A 25,554-nucleotide genomic window follows, 5' to 3' on the forward strand; every position below is an offset into this window, starting at 1 on the left:
CAATGTGTTAACGGTTCACTGAACAAGAATGATGAAAGTTGGAAATCCCTCTCGGATAAATTTACAGCGAATGTAACTTCGGAACGCGATTATGTGATGTTGACAGAACCCGCCTTCCGTTTCATAATATCAGTTGAAGGTTTGAACCTCGCAGGTGAATCAGTGCTTGGTTTTACTCTAAATTAATTAATTCGAAGTATTAGTGTACTTTGCTCCATTGGAACAGGTTTTTGACGTTTTACACAAAACGAGCTTGAGTTGACATTTGATCTGCTTTAACGAGATATCTGACAAGCGTAGTACAGCCACAGTGAGGGGATTATGGCAAGCTTCGGGCTGCGGTTTGGCAAGAGTGAAGTTTATTGATGGCTATCTGATCCAAAGAACCGGCCATGCCCATGTTCGCTCTTAGCTGTGTTAGCTCCTTGAAACATTTGTCGGGTTTCAAGTGGTTTTGTCCTGGACAGAATCATCCGGTGTGTAATTATCAAACCTCTGTCTGGCGAGTTATTTCCAGACAGCTGCGATGTATTTTTATCCGCCGCCAAATGTGCCGCTTGCATCGAGACGACAAATTTCGTCTGCTTTAGTTCCAGATTTGTTCCGTGAATCAAAAGCGACCGCTGTGATTCACGGTCTGACCTGAAAGATTTACATAGAAAACCGGTCAAACTGCTGGAAAAGTATTGATTTTAACTTCGTGCGATGGTTACACAGCTTCTGCATTTCTGATTTTCAAGGTTGCCCCGTATCGAGTTACCATGAGGTACTTGGCCAGCAACACAGAAGCGATGCCGACACCGAGCAATTCATTTTGAACACTAGTTTATGAACTGCTCGTTTCAAGTTTCCAGGATTTTAAACTCCCGTTTTGCGGTCCAACCAATATGAAATCGAACCTACGTGTCTTGTCAGGTTTAATAAAGTTGTCTGTATTCACTGAAGCGTATAAATTTGTTGGGCAAGAAATTTGCAAAAAAGTTGTGAATGCAATTGGACATCAATGATTTGCATAAACACATGTGCGCATTTTTTAATCCACCAGTTAGATAATTACAAAGCAAAGATTGAAGTGACGTTTTTTGTGTGTCGCCGGAACTTAAACATTTCACTATCGGTCCTAATTGGGATTTTAGGCAATCTGTGGCGTTATTTTCAAAGGAAACATTGTAATGTAAGTTGTGATAATTTTAATATAAGTTATAATTTCGTGTTTTTTTTTATTTTAAATAGTTGCATCATCACTTCACCCGGCGCTCATCAGCGTTTATTAAACGCTGATTGACGTGAATTTTTTTGGACGCAAACCACTCTGAGTAGCTCCGGGCCACAACGAAAAAATGTCGCATCCCAATATAAGAAGGCGAATGCAGCATTTCGAAATAGGAGTGAAAGCTTGTAGCATAGCGCGACGGTGCTGGTGAACAACGATCCCAGTTTGAAAAACCTGGGCTAGAATGTGAAGATTAAAATACGATTTGTGCGCGTTTATTCAAACCACGTTGTCTATAAGATTAAGTTTATTGGTTGATTGCTTATTCGTCGATTGAACTTGCTACAGATTACTTTCCAATGGTGTATTTCTGCGAGACGGTTGCATGCATTGCAACCAACTATTATCGAAAAAAAAACATAAATTAAACCCTGATATTGTACAGGAGTAGTCGTACTTTTAACATCAGCATGTATCGACTTGTGGGATGGTTTCTGTGCTTGTGTTTGATGGTCGGCGTGCTCGGGTCGGCGGCGGCGGCAAAATCAAAACGCCGATCTCAACGGAGCTGTCAGAGCTACAAGGAGTATCTCAACCCTAAGACGGGAAAATGTAAAAGTTGCTCCACTTGTGGACCTGGTGAGACCTTGGTTAACTCTTAAGCATTGCAAGCCATGGAATCTTGCGCTAAACAATATCGCTGTCGATTGTATTGTTAAAATATTAGCTTTACATTGGTTGCAATTTTTCTAAGTCATTTGTGAATGTAATTTATATTAGAAGTCATAAATAGGGACGAAGCCAATATATAAGTTGTTAAGGTGAACTAACGTACCCGAGTATTGCTTTCGGTTTGCTGATTAAACTCGAACATCCCACAGTCAACATAACATGCGTTTCAAATGTGGCGTGATGGGGATTTTACATAACCCGATACTTGGAGAGTCTGCCTCCCTTTTACACAGGAATGTGACACTGATAACACGATACCTTCGAGTCAACTTCGCGCAACACAGTTATTCAATACCGCGTTAACTCTACGGATTCTGGCTGCGTTGTTGTTTGGCAACACCTCGATTGAAACAAAAAAACTCAAAATCTTTGTCGTAGCGGCAAACAAATGTTATTTTGTGGTTGTCAATGTGATCATAATATTTGTTAAACAGCAATATTTCACAAATATTACGTTGCTGTCGGTCAATAAAAGTTACGTTTAAATGTGTCAGAAGGACAGATTGTTAAAATAAAAGCAATATTTCAACCTGTAACATTTTCACAGGCAGGGGTGTGGCCGTACAATGCACAGAGAAAAACGACACGGTGTGCGAAAAGTGCGTGGCCGGCAGAACATTTTCAACCGGTCGATCTCACAGAGGTTCGCCTTGTTACCCGTGCTCCACATGCGGAGGCCGTCAGATCGTCAAGCAATGCACGCCCTCTAGCGACACCGTGTGTGGCGAATGTCCCATTGGTATGTGAAATGTTGTGGAAACGATATTTGCAGAGATCCGTTAACCTGTGCTATTTTTGTCCAAATACAGTTTTCCAGTGTACCCTTGTCACAGCTAAATTCAGTATTTCAACATAAAAATAGATTTAAAGTACGATTTCTATAGAGAACGGGAAAACTGTAAAACATCAAAACTTCCAACCCTCGTTATCCAGCACTAAGTTGCTATTCATGACTTTCTAATATAACTTAACAACTTTCTGATCCTCAGCTCTGCTCACCAATATTACAGGGGCCTGACCTTATAAAAATTGTGGAGTTTTTTTATTTTCTAATAAAAGTTGTTTAAACGACGAATTCTAAATGGAGATCGAACCCTCCTTCTATAAAACATTGTACGTTTATACCGTAAACTATATGAGGTCGCCATTGTTTACTTTCTGGGTATAATTCAACTACTTTCTGTTTCTCAACTCCAACTACCCATATTACAGGAACATATTGGGATGAAATCTTCAGCAGGTGCCAGACATGTTCCTACTGCTTTGGAAGCTCAAGGCAGGCTGGACTTTACACTGTAAAGGCTTGCATTAAGAAAGAGATTCCGACCACCCACTGGTGCATCCATCGTTCCTCTCCTCCGCATTCAGCTCCTCCACTCCGATCCAAGGTCACTCCTGATGGATCTGTATCTTTTTACACAGGTACGAATCCACTTGATGGCGGTATATAAATTGGTGGTTTTTATCCAGGGATGTTGCAGCGAGGAAATTTTAGTTTTGGTTGCATATTACACTATCAGTTCTGTATAAAAAAAAGCGGGGAAATGAAATAGAACAACAACACGGAAAAATAAATAATAAATATCGTTTTGTTTCAACTTTAGATCCAATTGCAAAAATACTGGACATTGATACCAGCCAGGAGGGGGCGCTAGAGTACGAAGAATTTATTGTCTTGGATGAAGAAAGTCAACCAGATAATGCACAAAGTAACGAAATAAACCTGGACGTATTTGAAGAAGGTTGGTTGGATCACACCGTCGAAAACCCGTTTGTGCGCCCCGCAGCGCCATCTGCCGACACCATGAACTTACAGAATGAACCAGAGGGGGCGCTGTTGGATGCTGTGACAGGAAAACCAGCGCCACCTGCCGAAGATGAGGATAAAGAAGAAGTGCTGGTTAAAATTAAAACACCGAGATCATCTTATGATCTGGCTGTGTTGATAGCCTGCACCTCTGTATTTGCTCTGTGCACTTTTGTAGTTGTTATATTGGCCTGGAAAAAGTGCCGAGAATTAAGTCAACAGAAGGATTTGGAAAGCTACCAGCCTATATACAAACCCAAGAGGAACTGTTGGACAAAACGTACAGATCATGGTCCAATTAATGTGTAAAGAAGAAAGGGTTTCCAAACGTTAATGTACTTGGCTTCCTAGCTTTAACTGTTTGTGGAAATAAATGTTTTTCTGTTTTGTCTAATTGGTTTCACTTGAAATTCACTATTATTTCAATTCATTCATTCTGTGTACACTTGGTTCGTGTCAATCTTTTTGCTTGAGGCTTTTTGGTCGCGAAATTCTTTTGTGTTGTACATCTTTTCTTGGTACTTTATTTCTAATTTATGATTATATTTCTTCAACCAATCTTATGTGTATATATATAAAGTTTACTATCGTCTTGTCGGACACTTACTTTTCGCCTTAAAATTGCCTTCTTTGCAATTTATATATGTTTCTTATGCTTTTGTGACGCAACTCTACACGGTACTTCAGCCATTCGTCACAATCGCGCATTGTCTGCTTTTGTGACGCATGAATAAAACTCAAGATTAGACAAACAATGCAAAACAAACAGGTTGCTGTTTTGAAGCAAACTTTTTATGTTATTTATATTGTGATAAGAACGTCACAAAATAAAGTTTTGAGAAATAATCAGATGAAAATTCGCGTTATCCAAACTTAAGCATTGCCCTGTTCTATATATCTGCAGCACTGGTGGAACCATAGGTCTATTTCTTTTCATTTTAAAGGTTGTTTTAATTGACAAGACATACAACTTGAGGAAAAGCAAAATAGGATCCTATGAATGTTTATGACAAGGTCGGACGTCAGTAATTTGATAAAGACAATATAGAAACATTTAAAACTATGGAGTCTGTATTAAACCGACCAGCATCAGTCATATCCGTCCATAGGCAATCCATTATTATCAAGACACACAACATTGGGAAGTGGATCGAGTACATAATGTTCATAAACTCGGCATTTTACACAAATTTTGTTTTTTCCGCATAAAATTGCTTGATTGGAAATCTCACATATTGGGTAAAACACTAGTTAATGTGAAACCCCTTCAAGTTAGTTAATTGTTTTCGTAATTCTTGTTTTAAATCCTTGTTTTACCACACCGGATTCCCACGGTATCATGGCCACGAATCCCGATTAAGTTTTCTTCCTGGTATAAGGGGCATTGTGCACAGCTCTTTATCCCCACCTACCAAATGTACAGAATCCAGAAAATGCACACTACGCGTCGCAAGAAAGTCATATCACCTTTATATTTCCATTCCAGCGCCCGGACCATGCACTAAGAAATAAACCTGATCGCGTTGGGTTGCCAGGATATCCTGGGTTCGAATCCCGGTGTGACAAAAAATAATTTTTTTTCTGGCAATGGACATGAATACATGCTGTGTGATTTTAAAAACAGGTTGATTTAAATATTTGAAAATCCGCCATCATTTACTTTTTACACAGGCAAAATTTTGAACACTTTGCATTGCTGCATTTCCACACGCTTGCAAGGCGTTGTATGTTAAACTAGTGGTGGGTAATAAAACGTTTAAATGAGAACCGTTAAAGTTTAAAATATTTGCTGACCTTGTAAAAATAGTCTGGGAACGACTGCAAAGTCTAGACCTGGAATTACGCCATTGAAAAATACAATTACGCTCAATCTGCTTAAACGTTTCAACCTTCATAGTTGGACACGAAACGGAATCGCCGTAAACGTTTGATCAATGCGAACCCATTCCACCTCGGCTAAGGAAAGAAGATGTACTGCACGTGTAAACATGTACGTTTGTTTCCGTAAGTTTGTAATATTTTCTTCGTTCAAAGCATAAGCTGTGCTGGGATAAAACCCCTGTTTTGTCAGATTATGGTAAATACATGTTATTACAATCGAATATATATGCTATATTATTTCACTGTGTAATGTTGTAGTGTTGTGTGCGTTATCGCAAGCGCAATCATCTTTGGGTCCCACTGATCACAATAGTTCAACAGAGCTCCTTTAAATCAAATTACATAATTACTTCTTCGAACCTTGTTCGGTCTGGTAACCTCCAACACGCGGATACTTGTAACGCCAAGCACACAACTGCATTGCAAGCAGGTCAACAATATCAGATTTCAAAAATCCCCAACTAAAATCACAACGCATACGAACAGAGACCGCATTTTAAGGTTGAGATGACTGCAATTATGTGTTGTCAACTGCAAAGGGGCAACCACTGCAGCACTATGCAACCTGAACGCAGCACACAATTAGCAAATAATTCACCACAGAAAAGGTCGCCGCAAATCCGGTTGAATTGCATTGTCCAAACAGTTTGATATATTTGTTAGACTCCAGGTGTTATGACAGCTGTGTTGGTAATTTGAGAAAACGTCGCTTTGCAACCTAACTATGGGAAGGCCACCACATTAGTGTATTGTTCCAAATGTCAAGCCAACATCGATAAAAAGCTCGTCATTGTTCACTCGACTTCTTGCTAAACCCAATGCCCATCCCCAATCCGACCGTAAATATTATTGGAATAAATGTCGCGCCTTTTCGTCTCCCCGCTGAAGGCGGCATTCCAAAGCACCTCCTTCAGAAGTTGTTCGCGTTGTGAGCGGCGCACAATCGGTTGCTATTGAGGCAACAATTAAGAAGATCGAGATAAATTCTGGAACAAAAGCTTCGAAAATATCACTGTTTTGATAAAAACCGAAAATCGAAACAGGGTTTGTGGCGTAACAATCGTTTTCGAACCACCCGCATTTGCATAGAATGGGTCATCGTGCGTCAATCGAAGTTCCAAATCAAACAAGCCGTTCGAGCCGAGGGTCTGACAGCGTTGCGCGTCGAACGACTGGGGAGTTGCTCCCTGACACCCATTGTGATGCGACAATTGTAAATGTCGAGTCATCGAACTTGGGGAGCGCGTTGCCCGCGTAACGTCGCGCACACAAACACAAACGTGACCCGCGCGTTGTGGAACCCGATATACGCGAGAAATCTATCTCCCCCACCACACCCATATACACCCATATGGACCCAAATAACCTCATCGGACCGTGCAAGGGGACAATTAGGGGTCAGAAGCAGGGCATTGTCAGCTCATTTGAATCCAATTTCATGATTTAGATTATCACAACGATTCGTGCAGGTCGTACCCTTGCTTCATAGTAGCACGTGCACCGGTAAGAGTGAATTTAAGCCTATCGAACGAGCTCCGTGAGGCTTTTTTCAGGTGTTGGGGCCTCAGCGAAAGGTCGCAGACAATGCGTAGGCTCGGCATTCCTCTGTTGATCGGTAGACGTGTAAGGGGCGTTTGCTGGACTCTGCGTAAAGCACCGAATTCTTGGTGATTTCCGAGTCAGAAATAACGTACGTGGAAAAGCACCGGGCGATAACAATGAAATTACAAGTTTCCGACGATGTTAAAGTTCGTTTGGTCGAAGACGAGGAACCGGACGCCCCCCGCAGGGGAAACGTGGCCCGGGTCGTGGTCGGGGGACTTTTGGCTGTGCTGATCATTTCCAACGTGTTTTTATTGATCAAGGTAAGCATTGTGCTGTGAGGCTGTGAGGCTGCGAGCACGAGTGGTGAAAAACGACAGCGCTTTGGTTTGAGAAAGATTTCGAGAACTTTAAAGTCTGCTGACCTTGTTAAAATTTTGTTGTTTTTGACATGCAATTTGGCAATGTCGACGTTTGCTCAAATTACGCTAAAACTATGTTGTTTGCATAAAATATATTGGAAACATTTGTATGGTTTTCGGGAAATTGCTTTTCTTTTGCTAAACATGACGGTTTGGGAGTTGTGTAGTAAATGCAATCATCAAATATGTTTAATAATGCAATATAATTTTTAATCACCTACGGCAAAGTAAGTTTTTCAAAGAAACAGCAGCTCTTCCTCAAATCAAACAAAATGGCCATGCGACAAATATGGCCGACTTCATTTTCCAGCATCCAACGCCACTAAAAACGTTTCCACTCTTGTAAGAAATCTGTCGGATTCCGTATTGCGAAATTATAAGTTTGCAAAATTTTAAAATTGCAAAAAACTAGCAAAAATGGTCACTGAATGCCCTTGCAAATAAATCTGCGGAAGACTGCTGCATTGCAATTGCAGCAATATAAAAAAATCAAATCATTTGCAAACATTCGCAAGTTATAACGAACAAATGTCAAAAAATGAGTTTTCATAATTTTGGTTTAATATTGCTGCAATGGCAATGCAGCTTGTTGTCATATTTCGTTTTGAGGTTTTCGCGTTAATGTGCGCGCGTTATGCTAAGGGGGTATGCGCCCCTTTTCACAAAATGAATTTGAAACACGAAAATAGAAGAAAAGTATTTGTGGTGGGAAGGTTTGGACACAAATACATGCGCAGATTTACGAAGTAAGCCCTGCAATCTGCACAAATAACTGCTCTTAACCCAAGACTACTTATAATAGCTATGTAGGTGGCAATTTCAGCTTAGCCTAAATCCTGACGCATAGCCTAAATCCTGACAGATGGGAGTTCGTGACCGTTTACCGCTGATTGCTGTCTCCCAAGTTAAAATAACTTAGTTCCTAGTTTCGGTTTCAAATGCTGAGGGTGAACTTGTTGCGGTTTTGTGCCTGGGTTGACCCGACAAAATGGCTCAATTCTATTTTACCACGTTTAACATCATGCGTTGGTCCGACACAAAAATTTTCAGGTTAAAAATAATCCAAGTAAAAATGTTGCCCATCGCTTCTGCTACACATCACGAAACAAATCGCGTATTGCCACTAATTGCTTTGTACATTTTTGGGTAAAAATACTTTTGAATCTTTGTAAATTTGGTTTTAACGGCGACCAAACCCAACAATTTACATTTTATTTTTGTATTCGCTTTTCTAAAACTTTATGCAGATTTTTTTCTTATTTAAAACCCGGAAAAATTTGTGATTTCCACGAAGTTCGTAATTTAATCATTTCAGGTGACGAAGTTGGAGAAAAAAGTAAAAAAAGTGGAAAAGGCAGAAAATTTCATTCTACACGAAAGTGATGGAGACGAATATGAAGACGGGACACCAGATGGAACGGTGTGAATATAATTATCTCCCTTCCAAGTTGCAGTAATCAACCAATTTAGTTTCAAATTAAAAATTTTTATCGGTTAAGTTCCGTTTTAATCTGTGTAAATTTTTGTTAAATGCATCAGATGTGAATTTGGACGAAGTACTGGCGATTCTCTTAGAGTTAGAATTGTGCTTCAGCATAGATCAATGCGTAACACAATCATCACGAAATTTTCCACCTGCAGTTCCATGATTTTCGCAGCCGTGACCGAAATTTAACGCTCGATTTCCGCTAACTTTCCAACAAACCGCGATGTGAGAATCACAGCTTCACCAGGAAATCCACATTATAACACATGGTCGCATTCAACACCAGCTATGGTATTTACAACTCACCGTGCTTTAAACCAACTTTACTCGCGAGTTAGTAGCGTTAGCGTGTTAAGTGGAAACTATCCTCTCGCCGTCGGTAAACCGCAAAATTGCGTCGGGTTAAAAATTAACCGAATCCCAGGAACTGGAAAACGTAAAGTCAATATGACCTCACTCTTCACCTGGGAGGTAACGGCGGATTGAAATTTTAGTGGGGCGAAATATTTTATGGACTTGAGCGAGTAAAAGTTATTAATTTGGAACTTCACCCCCTCGAAACAGTAAACGACAAAACGTTCTTTTAAGTAAAACAAGAATAAAAAAAACATGAAACATTTTAGATCAGAGTTTTTAACCTTTTTTTTCTTATTTCCCACTTATAAAAAAATTTATGAATCCTAAACTTACAAATTTGGGAGGAGTCATGGCCAATATAAGCGCCTTTGGCTCCTTTGGCCCCTCAACCAGTCTAACCATAGACGTTCATTGGCATTACACTGAATATCACTGCACGTGTTCCTTAATCATTTTCAAATATCATTTAATCATTTCATTAAACAATTATTAACCATAATGAGTACGTGATGTTTTGAATCGAGTATGGTGTAAGTAAAATAACAACTAGTTTTAACGCATTTTAGTATATAATGAATTAAAATAACGCAAGTAACAATTGCAGGGCGTCGAAATTCCATCCGATATTTTTGGAACGCCGGACAAAAAATACCGCAGCAAAAGATCGCCAGCCGGCAGAAACAGACGTAAGCGTTTGACTCCCTGGCACCATCTACTGGTGACGCGTTAATTTTTTTTCGCATTGTTTATTTATGGGAAACTTTTATTGTCATAATGATAACTTGCGTACATCTTTGAATCAACGTACACTGTCTGCTAATATTTTATGCTTTGGGCAATTTCATACGTATTTCAAATGATGCTCGGGCGGTTATTTCAAATTTAGAAAAACTCTGTCACAATTACCCCAGCACATAAAAACCTACTTCTGCCATTGTCATCTCCACAATCCTTCGCACTTTTTTATTTCTTTTTTTTTTCGTTACAGCTGTTTGTCATCTTGTGGGAGAAGCATCCCAACCAAATGGTGAGTACTTGACCCTTGAATGAACCAACAACTGTGGGTAAATGTGGTCAACCGTGTTGTAACCTGTCGCTTTTGTGAATGCATTTGTATAAAAAGACATAGTAGCGTAAAGTTGATTTTACAACGTTCTTGGTGGTGAAATATTAATGGATATAAATTTTTATAATATTTGTTTTGTGACTTACTAAATTATTTGCTTTGGCCTTTTTAGGCGTCTTAAATATACGATCTCTATTGTGTAGATGAATTTTTCTCCTGGAAGAAGGGGCCCTCCCCACTTTCATCTTGTTTAATGTCCACCAAACCAAATAATGGACCGGTGAAGGAGATTTACATTAACAGAAGCGGTTTCTACTACGTTTACGCACAGGTAAAGTTCATAGTATAACAGTAGAGACCTGTGGTTATCTTTTTTTTATCCACATCGCATTTAACCGACATTCTAAGCCGAAATCCCCCCACTGGAAATCAAGTTTGCAAATATTATGTACATATCAGTGATATTAAAAAGAGGAACCAAGCTTTAACAATTGATAAACGCCTGATATCAAAATGTGCATTCCCTTTTTAACAAAATCCACCGCTGGCTTTTCCAGGTCACTTTCAGGACAGTTGGACTGAGGAACAATGCGATACAAGTTGTTCGTCGCGTCTATGAGAGAACGAACCCGGAAGTGGAAGAAAACCTGATGACGTCAGTTGTCAGACAACAGTACGTAGTGATTACGTATGTGATATAAATTTTCGCACGTTTTCTAAGTTGTTGAATAGGTTATCAATACGTCATCGAAAAGTGCATCAATACGTCATCAAATAGTTTATCAATACGTCATCGAATAGTTCATCAATACGTCATCGAAAAGTTCATCAATGCTGTTTTTAAAGCTACATTTTTATCCACAGGGCAAATTCGGAACTCACTCCAGCGGACAGTGTTAGTGTAGGGGGGGTTCTCTATTTGCACCAAGGTCAATATGTGAAAGTACGCGACGTGAGGGTCACTTTGACCATGTCAAGTTACGACGAAAGACCGACCTACACCTTTTTTGGAGTCGCTTTTCTTCGAAGATAAACACGTGGATGGGAGTTACGTGCCACTAACATTCGGTTGCCGACAAGTCCTTACTGTTGTTGTTGTTGTTGTTGTCTGTAAAGGTCGAGGTGTTTTTGTATCTATTTCCCGTTTTGCCTTTATTCTCATAAAGTTCCATTTTTTTTCTTTCTTTTTGTCCCCTGATTTTCCGCTTCACCGAACAAACGCGTCACAAAATTAGTGACGTCATCCTACAGTATATAAAAATTATTTGAGTTAGCGTGGAAATCTTTTGGTTGTAAATGAGTGCATTTATTTATCGTCTTTTAGTTTCCTTAATAGTTCTTCAACTGTTTGGGGTCATGGAAAATTTTAGTTAACATTGAACGTAGCCGAAAGTATTGCTTGATAAGCACTGGTATTATTTTTTCCGTCAGATAGCAGTAAAGGGCCTGGTACGTCATTTTTTTAACTTTCTTCTTTCTTGTGTTGTACATTTGCAGTAGTTCGTAAAATAAACTTCGTTAAATTTCAAAACTCTTTTTTTTCCTGCATGGGCCGCTCACAGGTGTACCGAAGATTTTCCATTTTGATATTTAAATTTAAGCAACACATGAACTGGCACTTGATGATAAAGCGGTCTGTGAACATTGCCTAATTTTGCTTTGTTTTTCTTCAATTTAAAAGAATTCCAACAATCATGCAAGACTTTACTTATCGAATGCAGTAATTTATGCACGAACGTGTTGGAAAAGTTGGACACAATTAAAATACTGACGAGGTTTACAGTTGGGGGGTTTTGTATTTGCGCTGAAACTAGCTCACGAAGTTCAACACGCGCAGCATATTAATAAATAAATATACACACATATATCATAGTATATATACATGAGTGAATGTACGGTTGGAGTTTGGTTGTCAACAAGCAATGATTTCTGCGGAAATTAGGTGGGGACTTGTCTGCCTGACGACTAGATTAGAAAAGTCGTATTTTGATTAAAGGTTGTTTTTGCAAATTTTGCGATGACAAACCAACGTTCGTCGTACAGGTTTTCATTTTATTGCGTATATCATAAAAAATTGACAATGACGTTATTTGCAATGCATTGCACACACTTGTATTATGTTACCTATGGCGAATATCGAATGTAGGCCTATGCATTTAAACTCCTGAATTTAAAGTGGTTTGTGTTTACTCCGAACTCCAGTCTGTAACCAATTCTGATGTAAAAAAATGCAGATTGACTAAGGATGTTGTGGACCTCATGGAGAGAAACCATTTTTACCAAGAAAAAAAGGTTTATTTGCTATTTTAGTGGAGCTATAGGTTATGCAAACATATTTACTTAAGATTAACAAGTGCTTCTGCTATAAATGCTGATTGTTCAAAAATGTTCACTTGTTACCTCAGATCAATATATTTTGTAGTGTGAATTAGTTAAGAAACTGTTTCATGACAATGTCCAAAAAAGTTTGTATAATTGGTGCTGGGGCAAGTGGACTTGCTGCGACCAAGATATGCCTCGAAGATGGTTTGGAACCAACTTGTTATGAATGCAGTGGAGATATTGGAGGTATGTGGTTGAACTCTTTATAAGTAGCAACCTAACATGACAAAATGAAGGCTCTTTTAGGACAATTGTACTTGGAAAGTTTTTGCTTTTTGATTATGCACAGATTGATAACATTAAAAAATTACTTAAATTTTCTCATCTAGTTCCCAGTTTGTGGAGATATTTTATTATTTTTGAAGCAAATAAAACATGTCATTGTTTTCTGCAATATTGTCCGGTCTTATTGTTCTCAGGATGATGAATTTTTTTCATTAAATCTCAGGTTTATGGAGATATGAAGAAGACAAGAAAGATGGAGCGACAGTTTATAAATCCACCATAATAAACACCAGCAAGGAACTGATGTGTTATTCAGACTTTCCAATTCCAAAAGAATTCCCAAATTATATGCACAATACAAAAGTCATGCAGTACTTTAGAATGTACAGCAAAGAGTTAAGTGAATGTACAGTTTAATATTTGATTATTGTGCTCTAAAAAAAATTGTGAATGTATTTTAATAAGAAGGCCAAATCTAAGATGCTTGGCATATTAAGCAGACGTTTTCAACACAACTGCGTCCATCTTTAATCCTATTAACTGGCTGCAGTACATAAACAGGCTGCATCACAAGTTTGGCCTTTTTATTCAAGGTTGTACCCTTCAAGTATTTTGCACCTAAGAACGGTTTGATATTTTACAAGATTGGGGTTGTTTTGGTTCGTTCTATTGGCAAGTAAAGTAATTTATTGTTATACAACAGTAGAAAAATTACTACTGCTTGTGATTGTTGTTTCTGTTACCAAGGAACAGTTGTAATTGCAACACCAGGTAAATCGCATTTTTATCTTTCCAGGTTTGGTTTGGAAAAACACATTGAGTTTTATACAAAAGTTTTGTCATGCAAACAGACTGACGACCACGAACAAAGTGGAAAGTGGTGAGGATTTAACATATTACCACACTAGTTGTTTCTATCAATGTGATTGTAAACTGGTTATATTGTAGCAATGCAAACTATGCATTATCACATTTTCGACTGTTTCAAAGGTGTGTCACAGTAAAGAATCTGAAGACAAATGTTGAAAGTAGCAAAGTGTTCGATGGAGTAATTGTGGCAGTCGGTCATCATGCTATACCCAACTATCCACTAGAATCATTTCCAGGTGAAAGGCCATATACATAAACTTATGTTTCTTGCTATCCCCTAAAGTTACTGTCTGAAATTTAGGACAAACTACAATTTCACATAATTTAGCATATTTTAAAACATATTTCAAAAACTTTGTGGTTAAAAAATAAATTATAGTGTGGTTTTAAACAGGTATTGAAAAGTTCCAAGGCAAGTACATGCACAGCAATGATTATCGCAAACCAGGTGCATGTGAAGATAAAAATGTTGTTGTGGTCGGGATTGGAAATTCTGGTGGGGACATTGCTGTTGAAATGAGCCATGTTGCAAAACAGGTCAGTTATTTTTCTTCAAATGGAAATGTTTGCTGGATGTCATTTCATTTAATCAAAGTAATATTTAAAAAAAAACATTATTTATGAAACAATTAAAAGTAAAATTTTAATTTGTGAAAATAAACTAATCAAACAATTTTTATTTTAAAGAAAAAATGCTTGAAACAGGCTGTATATTAACATTTTATTTTTTTAACACTAGTAAATTCCTGATAATTGCATTTTCTAATTTTATGTAATATATTTAATCATTTATGCATGCCACATCTCCCATCGCTGCTGTGAATCCACCTTAACGACAAAATGTTTTTCATTAATATTTCAAGGCTGCCAAAAACATCAACAGTCAAATAAATCTTATGCTTAAATATTGGGCAAATGTAAGATGAAAGATCGGAATAAAATCAACATTAGTCATTGGCTAAAGTATTTAGAAAGTGCTGGCAAATAGTTTTTTTACTGGCCATAATTTGTGTTTACACCAGAAATCGATTAGTGTTTAATTACAAAGTTTATTTTTTAGACTTTCCTCAGTACAAGAAGTGGATCTTGGGTATTTAACAGAGTCCACGATGGTGGATTGCCTGTGGATGCCGTCATTACAACTAGGTAGTTACATATTTTGTCAGACAAGATACGACATGTTTAACTTTCGCACACAATTATTCCACAAAAAATCTTCAATCATGTTCAGCTCACATAATTTATAATTTCTTCATTTCGCAGGAAGGCAAAATACATGAAGAAGCTTTTCTCTAATGAATCAATCAACACGACTGTGGAAAAAATCGTGAACAATAAATTTAATCATGAACTCTATGGACTGAGACCAAAACACAGGGTTTTTAGCCAGGTAAACATCACTGTTTATGTTTCTATGTTTTCGTGTAATGTCAATTGCTGCACCTTGCTTGTAAAGGTAATTTGTTTTAAGCAAGTATGTACACTTTGTGAATTGACTTTAACAAAACAAAATTTATTTGTTGTCAGAGATAGATTAAAATCATTCTTTTAAAATTAATATTCTAATGTATTTTTTTCTTAACCGATTTTCATGGAATTTTTTGGTTAAAAATCACTATCACCATCTTTGTGTTGACTTTGTATTTTCCCCTTCAACCAGCATCCACTTGTCAATGACGATCTTCCCAACCGAGTTCTGAGTGGAACACTGAAGATAAAAGGAAACATCAAAAAATTCACAGAGACAGGGGTGGTTTTTGAGGATGGTGAATATCAAGATGTGGACATGGTTATTTTTGCAACTGGTTACAAGTTTGATTATCCATTCTTGGATCACTCAATATTAAAAGTAGGCAAAGATTTATTTCTTGTACTTTAGTTGAATTAAAAATTAGAATGAGGACACAAAGCTTAACATGTGACATGTTTATTAAAACTATGTCTGCAAAATGTTTTGCCATCATCATTACCAATAAAAAGCATGGCTAGAGTAGCTGTAGGTTCTAAAGAGCTTGTCTGGCCACTTCACAAATAAATATAATAGATAGAATTGTCAGACATACAGTTTTTGTCTGATTTGACCAGGGTTGTTAAAATTCATGTTGAGAATCAAATGACAAAAAATGTCAAATGTCTGTAATATTAAAGATAATGCCTGAATATTCAAGGAATTAGCCGATAATTACTTTGCAAACCACGGGACTGTTGGATTTTCTATTTCATGTATATTCTTTGTGTAGGTTGAGAAGAACAGATCTCGATTGTACAAGCATATGTGGCCCACTAGTGTTAAGAACGGTACCTTGGCCATGATTGGTGCAGTTCAACCACTGGGGGCAACTAGCCCTATATCTGAACTACAGACCAGATGGATTACCAGAGTTTTTAAAGGTTTGTTTGAACCTAGTGAACTGTGCAGTTATTCATTAACCAAGATGTTTTTGTGTGTTTTGTGGTGCTTCAAGTATCATTTAGTATTTGAAATATTGCCAGTGGAAATAAAAGGTTTGCTTGTTCACCAAATATATTTCCCTGGCTGTGTTAAACATAATTTAAAGGAAAAATTTAGAAAAAATCATTGTAGATTTCCAATGTAGCTTGCTGTTGACCTTCAATGGCCAGTCCTACAAAATTAAAACATTACTGGCAGCATGATTAACACAATATCAAAGAATACACGTGCATAGATTTATTTTTTATTACATTTAACTTACATCATCTTTTTAGCCAGAAAAAATATTGTAAACGTTTTAAAGCAGTTTGCAACATTAAATTGTTTGAAACAAAATGTCTCAGATTAAAGTCAACTTGTTACACACAATAGAATAATCATCATTATCTTATTCAAATAGAATCACTTTTGAACAATGCTAAGCATGGATCAGATTCTGCCACAATTTAGGAACCAGTTCACAACATTAGAGTTTATAAAATAGGGCAACTTTAGTTGGAGATTAATTTTTTTTTTCAAAAAAAGGCACAGTTTCTATTGTTTGTGCATATACAGGTTTATCCAAGTTGCCTTCCAAGCTAGAAATGGACCAAGACATTGACAGGAAACATTTCGAGATGATGAAACGTTATTATGATTCACCAAGACACACTGCACAGGTTTGTGAATCTGCTAATGTAGATTCAACTAAATTAAATTTTTACCCTTATCAACTCAACAGCAATTAGCTTTTATTGACATGCAACACAACCTCATGCCTAAAATTATCATTTCTAACTGATGTTAAATGAGCCATGGAGCATAATGTTGATACCTAGGTGGACTACGCTGAATATATGGATGAGATTGCTGAACAAGTTGGAGTGAAACCGAACATGTTTAAATTATTTCTGACCGATCCTGCTTTGGCATACAAGGTAAGTGTTGGGGAAGCAATTCAAAACTGTTTGCAAAAATTATCTAATTTAATACTACAAGGAAAGTTTCAATAAAAAATCTGATGCATTTTCCGACCACACTCAGGTGAATCCTTTTTTTAATTTTGTTCACCTCAAAAAATTGTGTTGGATTCAAGTAAGTTTAAATTCATTTCTTGCATCCGAGAACAATGGCAAATAGTTAAATCCATTGATTTGAATCAGCTTCAATCACAAACTTTATTAACATTTTCATTGTGTTAATCAGGTTCTGTATGAAATCCTTTCTCCATATCAATATCGACTTACGGGACCTGGAAAATGGCCAAAAGCTCGAGAAATGATCATGACGCAAATGGAACGGATCCGTTTTCCATTGGAAACTCGACCAAGTGTGTACAAGGAACCAAAACCAAAGTTTCCATGGTTTAAAGTAACTTTCATAGTCCTCTTGCTAGGTGTAATATTGTATCAAGTGCTTCGATGAAAAGTGAAATTAAAATACAGTTTTCTCTAATAAGTATTAGTGCTAAATGTGCAATTTTTATTTCTTGTGTAACTTTCTTCTAATTGTCATGACCATAATTGCATGTTTAGTGTAATGTAATACTTGTGAATGTGTTTTCTTTAATTTTGTGTCCAATTTTCAGGCAATTTTGCTTTATACGCTGTTTTACCATTTTAAACACTAAACTGTGTTCATCATCAGTTCGGTGCGAGATTAAAAGTATTTGATGAAACCAAAAATTTCTACCCATTGGTGAAAAACTAGCCTTAACTTAACTTGTTTTGTGAAAAAATGGCAAATATTATAGTACAGGCGTGAATAGGTGAAGTTGATGTTCTACAGGAAACAAAACAAATTCAAGTTTGTTTGCTGTGTGTCCGGGAACATGCGCATGTATTTACCCAAGCTAAATAGTGCCATGAATTCTGTCTGCCTTGCAAAACATTAACTCTGTTTTGTACTTGGTTGCTGGCCTCCATTTGCAACTTGTTGCTGGCTGCATACATAGTTACATGACAATGTCCAAAAAAGTTTGTATAATTGGTGCTGGAGCAAGTGGACTTGCTGCGACCAAGATATGCCTTGAAGATGGTTTGGAGCCAACTTGTTATGAATGCAGTGGAGATATTGGAGGTATTTAACTTCATTGCTAGTGACCTAAAATAAGCAAATTATTGCATCTTTAAGGTTACTAAACTTGTCTGAATTTTTTGGAACGTTTTATATTACGAATGTTTACAGATCAATAACAACAGACAAAATGATGGAAAAAATATCGGACAAACTAGTTTGTCTGTGTTTTGTTGTGTAAAACAGTTGTACACACTTTTCAATAGATTGATACTGAAACATGTCAAAATTTAACATCAATATAATGAACATTTACAATGAAATTAGTCACAATTATGACAACATTTCAAAAAAACAATGACAAGTTTTTTTTAGATTTCAGACATATCTGAAATAAATAAAACATGTCATTGTGTCTGCAATATTGTCCAGTCTATTTGTTCTCATGATAATAAATTTTTTTCTTTTCATTAAATCTCAGGTTTATGGAGATATGAAGAAGACAAGAAAGATGGAGCGACAGTTTATAAATCCACCATAATAAACACTAGCAAGGAGCTGATGTGTTTTTCAGACTTTCCAATTCCAAAAGAATTCCCCAATTATATGCACAACGTAAAAATCATGGAGTATTTCAAGATGTACAGCAAACAGTAAGTGAATGTACATGTTAATACTGGAATTTTTATGCACTTAGCTAGGCAGCACTGTGGGGATACCAAATTGTGTATTCCTCATGTTAATTGTATGTTGAAAATTGGATGTAAACATTTTAACCTGAAAATGGACCATTAAATACCTATAGTCCAAATTTATGGCAAGAAAAATTGTCTTAGGAAACCACACAACAAGTCTGCAGGCCATATGTTTGAAAACCCTGGGTTAGCCTGCAGTGCTGTTGTATCCAAGCTGGCACAGCACTGCAACCTGATCAGTAGGGCTTATGTTTATTGGTTATGAAGTCAATATTTTGTATCTTTTCAGTTTTGGTTTGGAAAAACACATTGAGTTTTACACAAAAGTTTTGTCGTGCAAACAGACTGACGACCACGAACAAAGTGGAAAGTGGTGAGGATTTAACATATTACCTCACTTGTTGTTTCTATCAATGTGATTGTAAACTGGTTATATTTTAACAATGCAAAATACGCATTATCACATTTTCGACTATTTCAAAGGTGTGTCACAGTAAAGAATCTGAAGACAAATGTTGAAAGTAGCAAAGTGTTCGATGGAGTAATTGTGGCAGTCGGTCATCATGCTATACCCAACTATCCACTAGAATCATTTCCAGGTGAAAAATAAGACACATAATTATGTTTATTGTATGTTTTTGCATTAGCTAGAATACTGTGAACGATATCCTGGCGATCACATTTCTTTGTGCATCTTTTGCATTAATTACGCTAAATTTTATAGTAAGATGTGAATTTTGCTTTTGTTGAAACTTATTGCATGGTGTTCGACAAATTGTGACTGATAAACATAATGTTTACTAGCAAGATGTTTAGAAATATTGTGTAATGATTGCACTAAACAGGTATTGAAAAGTTCCAAGGCAAGTACATGCACAGCAATGATTATCGCAAACCAGGTGCATGTGAAGATAAAAATGTTGTTGTGGTCGGGATTGGAAATTCTGGTGGGGACATTGCTGTTGAAATGAGTCATGTTGCAAAACAGGTCGTTTTTTTTTTTAAATGGAAATGTTTGCTACTTATGTAATCCCTTCAGCTATTTCTGGAAACTTTTTAAATATCATAAATTTCAAAGCAAAAGACAACTTTCTGTTTATGAAATTCCTGTTGCTGCCAGGCATATTGTACTTAAAAATGTACTGATCTTCTGGCATAAACGTACTGTATTTTTTACGACGTTTCGTTTGCCATGCGGCGAGACTTTCTGTTTAATTTAAAAATGAAGTGATTGGAAAACTGTAAAATATTTCTGTTGTTATGGTAACAACTGTGGTATCGATTGGAAAAAAGTGATATTGTCATGCCAACGCTGACTACATAATGCTAGAGGTCAATCATAAACATTTCTGAGCAATTGTTAACTTATGTACAATAAAATATATTAAATGTTAGTGTATCGTTACAATACCTCCATCCAAGGGACTGAAATCTCCGACTGACTTCAATGAAAATTAAATGGTTGTGTTTTACTAACTTGGTTTTTGGCTTGAAAACTTACATCAGAGTTTTAAAATACATCAGAGTTTTACTGTGAACTATGTTTCAAAGACTTTCCTCAGCACAAGAAGTGGATCTTGGATATTTAACAGAGTAAGTGGTAGTGGATTGCCTCTGGATGCTATCCTAATAACAAGGTGATATGTGTTTTTATCATCCAAGACCTTAAACCACAAACTTCATAACCTGGTTTTTAACATGACTTTACAAACGGTGTTAACATACCCCTTTTTCTTGTTTGTGCTTTTGAATGTTGTGCGGTTTGAATCACAGCATTAAACCCTGATAAAGTCTTGCTGTATGGCAGACAAAACTTCAGAGAAATAAACTAAGTTGTTTTTTTTCGAAACTTTTTTAAAATATTGTAAGTGTTTATTTCACTTTCAGGCATGACAAATACATGAAGAAGCTTTACTCTGATGAGTTTATAAACAAAAGTGCAGAAAAAATCTTGGGCCAAAAGTTTAACCATGAACTTTATGGACTGAGACCTAAACATCGGGTTTTTAGTCAGGTAAATATCAGTAATTTTTATTGTCATTTGCTGAAAAGTTCTGATGTAACAGTAAAAAAATTGCAAAATACAAACCATGCTTTTGAATATTAATGTGATGGTTCAAACTTCCTGAAATCAAACTTGTTTCAAAGCCATTTGTTGTAACACAGGTGGGAAATTTAAATTTACAATATTGAAAAGACCTCATGTCCAAATACAGTTGTTTTTAGGAAACATTTTTCACTAAATCAACATCATCAGTTCTTCTATTTAAAAAATTGATTTGTATTTAGGAATGATCAATGTACATTGTATTAAACTGAAAATGCCGTAACTTTTTTTAAAGCATTTGTTCAGGTGATTTCTTGGTTTAAGAAAAACACACATTTTTCTTTCCTACATTTTTTTTCAATTTATAATGTTATACTTTTTCTTGAATGATTGTTCATGTCATTTGTGGGTTGTAGCAAAATAATTACGTTAAACTTCTTTTTTTCCTGCAGCACCCAACAGTCAATGATGATCTTCCCAACCGAGTTCTGAGTGGAACTCTGAAGATAAAAGGCAACATTAAAAACTTTACAGAGACAGGGGTGGTTTTTGAGGATGGTGAATATCAAGATGTGGACATGGTTATTTTTGCAACTGGTTACAAGTTTGATTATCCATTCTTGGACGACTCAATAATAAAAGTAGGCAAAGTTGTATTATTTTTGTAATGATAGCAAACTAAAAATAAAGCCACCATGTTTTGGGTCGGGTGGCCCAACCTGCAGTCACAGAAAGTAATTTATAATGTCATGCACACATTTAATAAACCAGGTATATTGGTGACTTTGACAAAAAATTTAGAAATTGCATGGCGGGGCTTCTACAGAAACCGGGAATCGCGGGGATATAGAGCCAGAATTCATTTATTTTAGCAGAAATCAAAATTGTAACCTCTATAATGGATTTTTTTATTATTTTTTTTTTTACTAGGAAGAGAGACTTTTAAAATCCTCAGTAAAAATTACCCAGAAGAAGGAGAAAACTCTAACACGATTTTTTTAAATGTTTTTTTTACAATCTTCTAGGTTGAGAAGAACAGATCTCGATTGTACAAGCACATGTGGCCAACTAGTGTCAAGAAGGGTACTTTGGCTGTGATTGGTGGAATTCAACCACTTGGGGCAATAAACCCCATATCAGAACTCCAGACCAGATGGATCACCAGAGTTTTCAAAGGTTTTTTTTTAATTTGAGTTTATGTCATTTAGTCTGCAAGCATGGTTCATGGAAGTGCAAACCAAATTATTAATTAACTATAAATTTTGTTATGCAATAAGCTGTATCAGTTTTGTGACACTAAATTGCACTTCACTAATATTGGCACTATTATCTGGGTATTTTATTTCAAGTAAAAAATTCAATCTTTTTTTTAATATTTATCGCATTATATTCAGCAATTTGGTTTTACATTATGGTCACAAAATATTAACATTATATGCCTGATTATTTTGGTAATCAAGTGAATTGTTGCTTTTAATCCAAACTACACTTGCCATATTTCATACTTTGGATACAGGTTTATCCAAGTTGCCTTCCAAGATGGAAATGGATCGAGAAATTGACAGAAAACATGATGAAATGATGAAACGCTATTATGATTCACCAAGACACACTGCACAGGTTGGTCTGCATAATTTAAGTCTCAATTAAATAAAGTTTTATAAACTATTTGATTCCATTGTTCTACTGTGTCAGACATGTCAACAAAACCTTTTACAGTAGAGATTTTCACCTTAAGGTAAACAAAATGTTGATACCTAGGTGGATTACGCTGTATATATGGATGAGATTGCTGAACAAGTTGGAGTAAAACCGAACATGTTTAAATTGTTTCTGAATGATCCAGCTTTGGCATACAAGGTAAGTGTTGGGGAAGCAATTCTGTTTGTAAGGTTAGCAATAATATTTAACATTTATAACTATCACTAAGGATTAATTGGCATGATAACATCAAGTCCAGCTAAGATTTTAGGTAATGTTTGTTTGTTTTACCAAAAAAATATACCCAAAAAGTAAAAAATTTCAAATAAAACATATTAGTGTGAATCGATGTGCAAAAAAAGCCATAATAATATTGGCAAGTATCAGACAGCGTGTGTAGACGCACTGTTTCGACCTGTAAGGTCTCATCAGTGCAGCTGTTGCAGTGGCACTGTGCTAGCTTTTACACTAGCGGGCACACTAGTGTGAATCGACTTGTTACAACTTACTTAAGTGGCCAAATCCCACTCGCTTCCAATCATACATGGACTATGTGGTATCACTTTCACAAAATTATAAACACAGCAGTTACATCGTCAAATATATGCCTGGGCAGCATGGCGATGCGGAAACCTTAATAAACTCTGTGTTAATCAGGTTCTGTATGAAATCCTTTCTCCATATCAATATCGACTTACGGGACCTGGAAAATGGCCAAAAGCTCGAGAAACGATCATGACACAAATGGAACGGATCCGTTTTCCATTGGAAACTCGGCCAAGTGTGTACAAGGAACCAAAACCAAAGTTTCCATGGTTTAAAGCAGCTTTCATAGTCCTTTTGCTAGGTGTAATATTGTATCAAGTGCTTTAAAATGATTTTCCCGTTAATTTTTTTTTATGTAGTGTAATTTTCTTCAAATTTTATATCAATGATAATTGTGTGAAAATGTGTGATAACATTTTGAAACATGGTGTTTTTTCTTTTGTGCTCAATTTTAAGTAAATATTCCTCCGTTCATTAAATGTTCTGTTTAGTTGATTATAGGCTGTGTTGCATAATGACTTACATAATGACTTACATAATGGATTGCATAATGGATTGCAAAAGATGCCACACACAGTTCATCAACTGGAAAAGATTTCGTGAGAAGCACCTGACTGTTGAGGGGTGTTATTTTTGTTAATCCTCTTCGAGACCTTGAGTTTGAACTCAATGAAAAATGATATCCTGTCTTCAGACAGTCTCGGGTGATTGCACTTCTGTTTTTTTGCTCGGTTGGCATTAGCGGTTTGTTTTTAATTTTAGAAGAGATTTGTTCTCTTTTTCTTTTCTGCAAATAATTATGAAACCTCTATATAACCAAGCTTAAGGCAGATGGAGTTTAGATGCAATTCAATTGTAAAAGTTTCCGTTCATTGTTAAAGTTTTGTTTGGTACAAATTCGAATGTTGTTGAGTAGCCTAGAGCAGTGGTCTCCAACCTGTGGGTCGCGACCCCAAGTGGGGTCTCCATAACTCACCATATTCAATTTGTTACCGAAAAAAGGCTGATGCTTTTTTGTTCTAGTTCGCAACATTTGCCTGTGTTTTGGAGCACAGCTTGCTACCCCGTGTCACAATTAAACCATTGTGTTTCCCGACTATGTCTAATCTTGTTATTCAACGTTTTCAACCACATGGCTGTGTGAAGCCGGATTCAGCGCAATGAGTACATTAAAAACGAAACATCGTAATCGATCGGAAGCAGAGGATGACATGCGGTTAAAGCTTGTGCAAAGTCAAGCCGCGGCTTCAAAAACTCGTGGACAGTATGCAGGTGCAACCATCGCATTAGCAGTGCTAATTAAATGTTGAAGCAAATGGAGAATTTTGTGTTCGTAAAATCACAGCAGGTTTATGTGTTAATTGAAACTTCTTAAAAACAATCATTTTGGAATACTTTTGTGTGGCCACATTTTTCCGTATTTGTGCATACTTACTCGTATTATTTAGTTTTAGCATTACTTGAAATATTTTTCTCCGTATCGGAAAACAAAATGGGGTCGCGTGTAAATGCTGATTTAATTTTCATTAAAATTGGGGTCGCTTCATAAAAAGGTTGGAGACCACTGACCTAGAGAATTAGCCTACTAAGGTATTGTAAAAGTTTATACACGGCTAGTTGCGACAGAATATTTTCTATACTGTTCAAAAATTCATAAATTTCAAAATGTGCACTCAAGTTTTTACTATTTCAAACTCATTGTGGGAAGGACGGTTGAGAGATAACAAGTTGTCGGTGCGAGGCCTGTTTGTAATGAATATCACATGACATATCGGGTAGAACCCAACCTTTACGATAAAAATTTCTTAGTTTTACAGCAAACATGGTGTTCGTGGGCCCCCTTTTGCTATTAGAAGGCCTCTAGACCAGTGGTTTTCAACCGTTTTTATCACATTTCCCTATTTTCCACAGGTATTAAATTTTTTTAAACTATAAATTTATTTTCGCCATATCTGTTACACTTTCTTAACTTTTTCGATCGCGTTGGGTGACCTTTTGCCAATATGTGTAGCCTACGACACACAGTAAATACAGAAAAAATTATTTTTTTTTACCACTTACGTATAGTTTGGTGCTGAGTAATTACCCGTTTACAATTCTCTATTTTTCCACTGGTTAAAAATCACTACTCTAGA

At 36.5% G+C, this 25,554-nt stretch overlaps 4 protein-coding genes across 5 annotated transcripts; all 4 read left to right on the forward strand.

The window, feature by feature from the left end:
- Positions 1 to 1,662: 1,662 nt before the first annotated feature.
- Positions 1,663 to 4,498, forward strand: LOC145914014 (uncharacterized). The gene is made up of 4 exons (XM_083001789.1): positions 1,663 to 1,852; positions 2,493 to 2,684; positions 3,158 to 3,367; positions 3,550 to 4,498. The coding sequence occupies exons 1-4, from the start codon at positions 1,684 to 1,686 to the stop codon at positions 4,059 to 4,061; spliced, it is 1,083 nt and encodes a 360-aa protein (XP_082857915.1). The 5' UTR covers positions 1,663 to 1,683; the 3' UTR covers positions 4,062 to 4,498.
- A 2,725-nt stretch (positions 4,499 to 7,223) lies between these two features.
- Positions 7,224 to 11,568, forward strand: LOC145913592 (CD40 ligand-like). The gene is made up of 7 exons (XM_083001311.1): positions 7,224 to 7,498; positions 8,913 to 9,017; positions 10,045 to 10,126; positions 10,429 to 10,467; positions 10,710 to 10,837; positions 11,064 to 11,179; positions 11,371 to 11,568. Exons 1-7 carry the CDS (start codon positions 7,352 to 7,354, stop codon positions 11,537 to 11,539), a joined length of 786 nt encoding a protein of 261 aa, XP_082857437.1. The 5' UTR covers positions 7,224 to 7,351; the 3' UTR covers positions 11,540 to 11,568.
- Positions 11,569 to 12,920: 1,352 nt separating this feature from the next.
- On the forward strand, positions 12,921 to 18,030 carry LOC145913889 (flavin-containing monooxygenase 5-like). 2 transcript variants are annotated; one of them, XM_083001656.1, is made up of 12 exons: positions 12,921 to 13,074; positions 13,337 to 13,508; positions 13,910 to 13,993; positions 14,104 to 14,219; positions 14,378 to 14,520; positions 15,044 to 15,129; positions 15,247 to 15,373; positions 15,644 to 15,832; positions 16,224 to 16,374; positions 16,991 to 17,094; positions 17,254 to 17,352; positions 17,621 to 18,030. In XM_083001656.1, the coding sequence occupies exons 1-12, from the start codon at positions 12,954 to 12,956 to the stop codon at positions 17,837 to 17,839; spliced, it is 1,611 nt and encodes a 536-aa protein (XP_082857782.1). In that variant the 5' UTR covers positions 12,921 to 12,953; the 3' UTR covers positions 17,840 to 18,030. The 2 variants fall into 2 exon arrangements, with proteins under 2 accessions (XP_082857782.1, XP_082857783.1); XM_083001657.1 differs by lacking the exon at positions 17,621 to 18,030 and having other exon boundaries at positions 17,157 to 17,326.
- Positions 18,031 to 18,125: 95 nt separating this feature from the next.
- On the forward strand, positions 18,126 to 23,917 carry LOC145913890 (flavin-containing monooxygenase 5-like). Its single transcript, XM_083001658.1, has 12 exons — positions 18,126 to 18,493; positions 18,912 to 19,083; positions 19,415 to 19,498; positions 19,609 to 19,724; positions 19,971 to 20,113; positions 20,677 to 20,762; positions 21,013 to 21,139; positions 21,625 to 21,813; positions 22,198 to 22,348; positions 22,689 to 22,792; positions 22,934 to 23,032; positions 23,531 to 23,917. Exons 1-12 carry the CDS (start codon positions 18,373 to 18,375, stop codon positions 23,744 to 23,746), a joined length of 1,608 nt encoding a protein of 535 aa, XP_082857784.1. The 5' UTR covers positions 18,126 to 18,372; the 3' UTR covers positions 23,747 to 23,917.
- The last annotated feature ends 1,637 nt before the right edge of the window (positions 23,918 to 25,554 follow it).

This window comes from Ascidia mentula, chromosome 9, assembly GCF_947561715.1.
Source record: "Ascidia mentula chromosome 9, kaAscMent1.1, whole genome shotgun sequence".
In the NCBI taxonomy this organism is placed as follows: Eukaryota; Metazoa; Chordata; class Ascidiacea; order Phlebobranchia; family Ascidiidae; genus Ascidia; species Ascidia mentula.

Bases quoted from the DNA above. Each gene is read 5' to 3' on its own strand.
- LOC145914014 (XM_083001789.1), top strand. From the start codon at position 1,684: ATGTATCGACTTGTGGGATGGTTTCTGTGCTTGTGTTTGATGGTCGGC. The intron at 2,685-3,157 runs GTATGTGAAATG...CCCATATTACAG, and splicing joins GTGTGGCGAATGTCCCATTG to GAACATATTGGGATGAAATC. The intron at 3,368-3,549 runs GTACGAATCCAC...TTTCAACTTTAG, and splicing joins ATCTGTATCTTTTTACACAG to ATCCAATTGCAAAAATACTG.
- LOC145913890 (XM_083001658.1), top strand. From the start codon at position 18,373: ATGACAATGTCCAAAAAAGTTTGTATAATTGGTGCTGGAGCAAGTGGA. The intron at 19,725-19,970 runs GTGAAAAATAAG...TGCACTAAACAG, and splicing joins TCCACTAGAATCATTTCCAG to GTATTGAAAAGTTCCAAGGC. The intron at 21,140-21,624 runs GTAAATATCAGT...TTTTTCCTGCAG, and splicing joins AACATCGGGTTTTTAGTCAG to CACCCAACAGTCAATGATGA.
- LOC145913889 (XM_083001656.1), top strand. From the start codon at position 12,954: ATGACAATGTCCAAAAAAGTTTGTATAATTGGTGCTGGGGCAAGTGGA. The intron at 13,075-13,336 runs GTATGTGGTTGA...ATTAAATCTCAG, and splicing joins ATGCAGTGGAGATATTGGAG to GTTTATGGAGATATGAAGAA. The intron at 13,509-13,909 runs GTTAAGTGAATG...TTATCTTTCCAG, and splicing joins TTTAGAATGTACAGCAAAGA to GTTTGGTTTGGAAAAACACA.
- LOC145913592 (XM_083001311.1), top strand. From the start codon at position 7,352: ATGAAATTACAAGTTTCCGACGATGTTAAAGTTCGTTTGGTCGAAGAC. The intron at 10,838-11,063 runs GTAAAGTTCATA...TGGCTTTTCCAG, and splicing joins TCTACTACGTTTACGCACAG to GTCACTTTCAGGACAGTTGG. The intron at 11,180-11,370 runs GTACGTAGTGAT...TTTTATCCACAG, and splicing joins ACGTCAGTTGTCAGACAACA to GGCAAATTCGGAACTCACTC.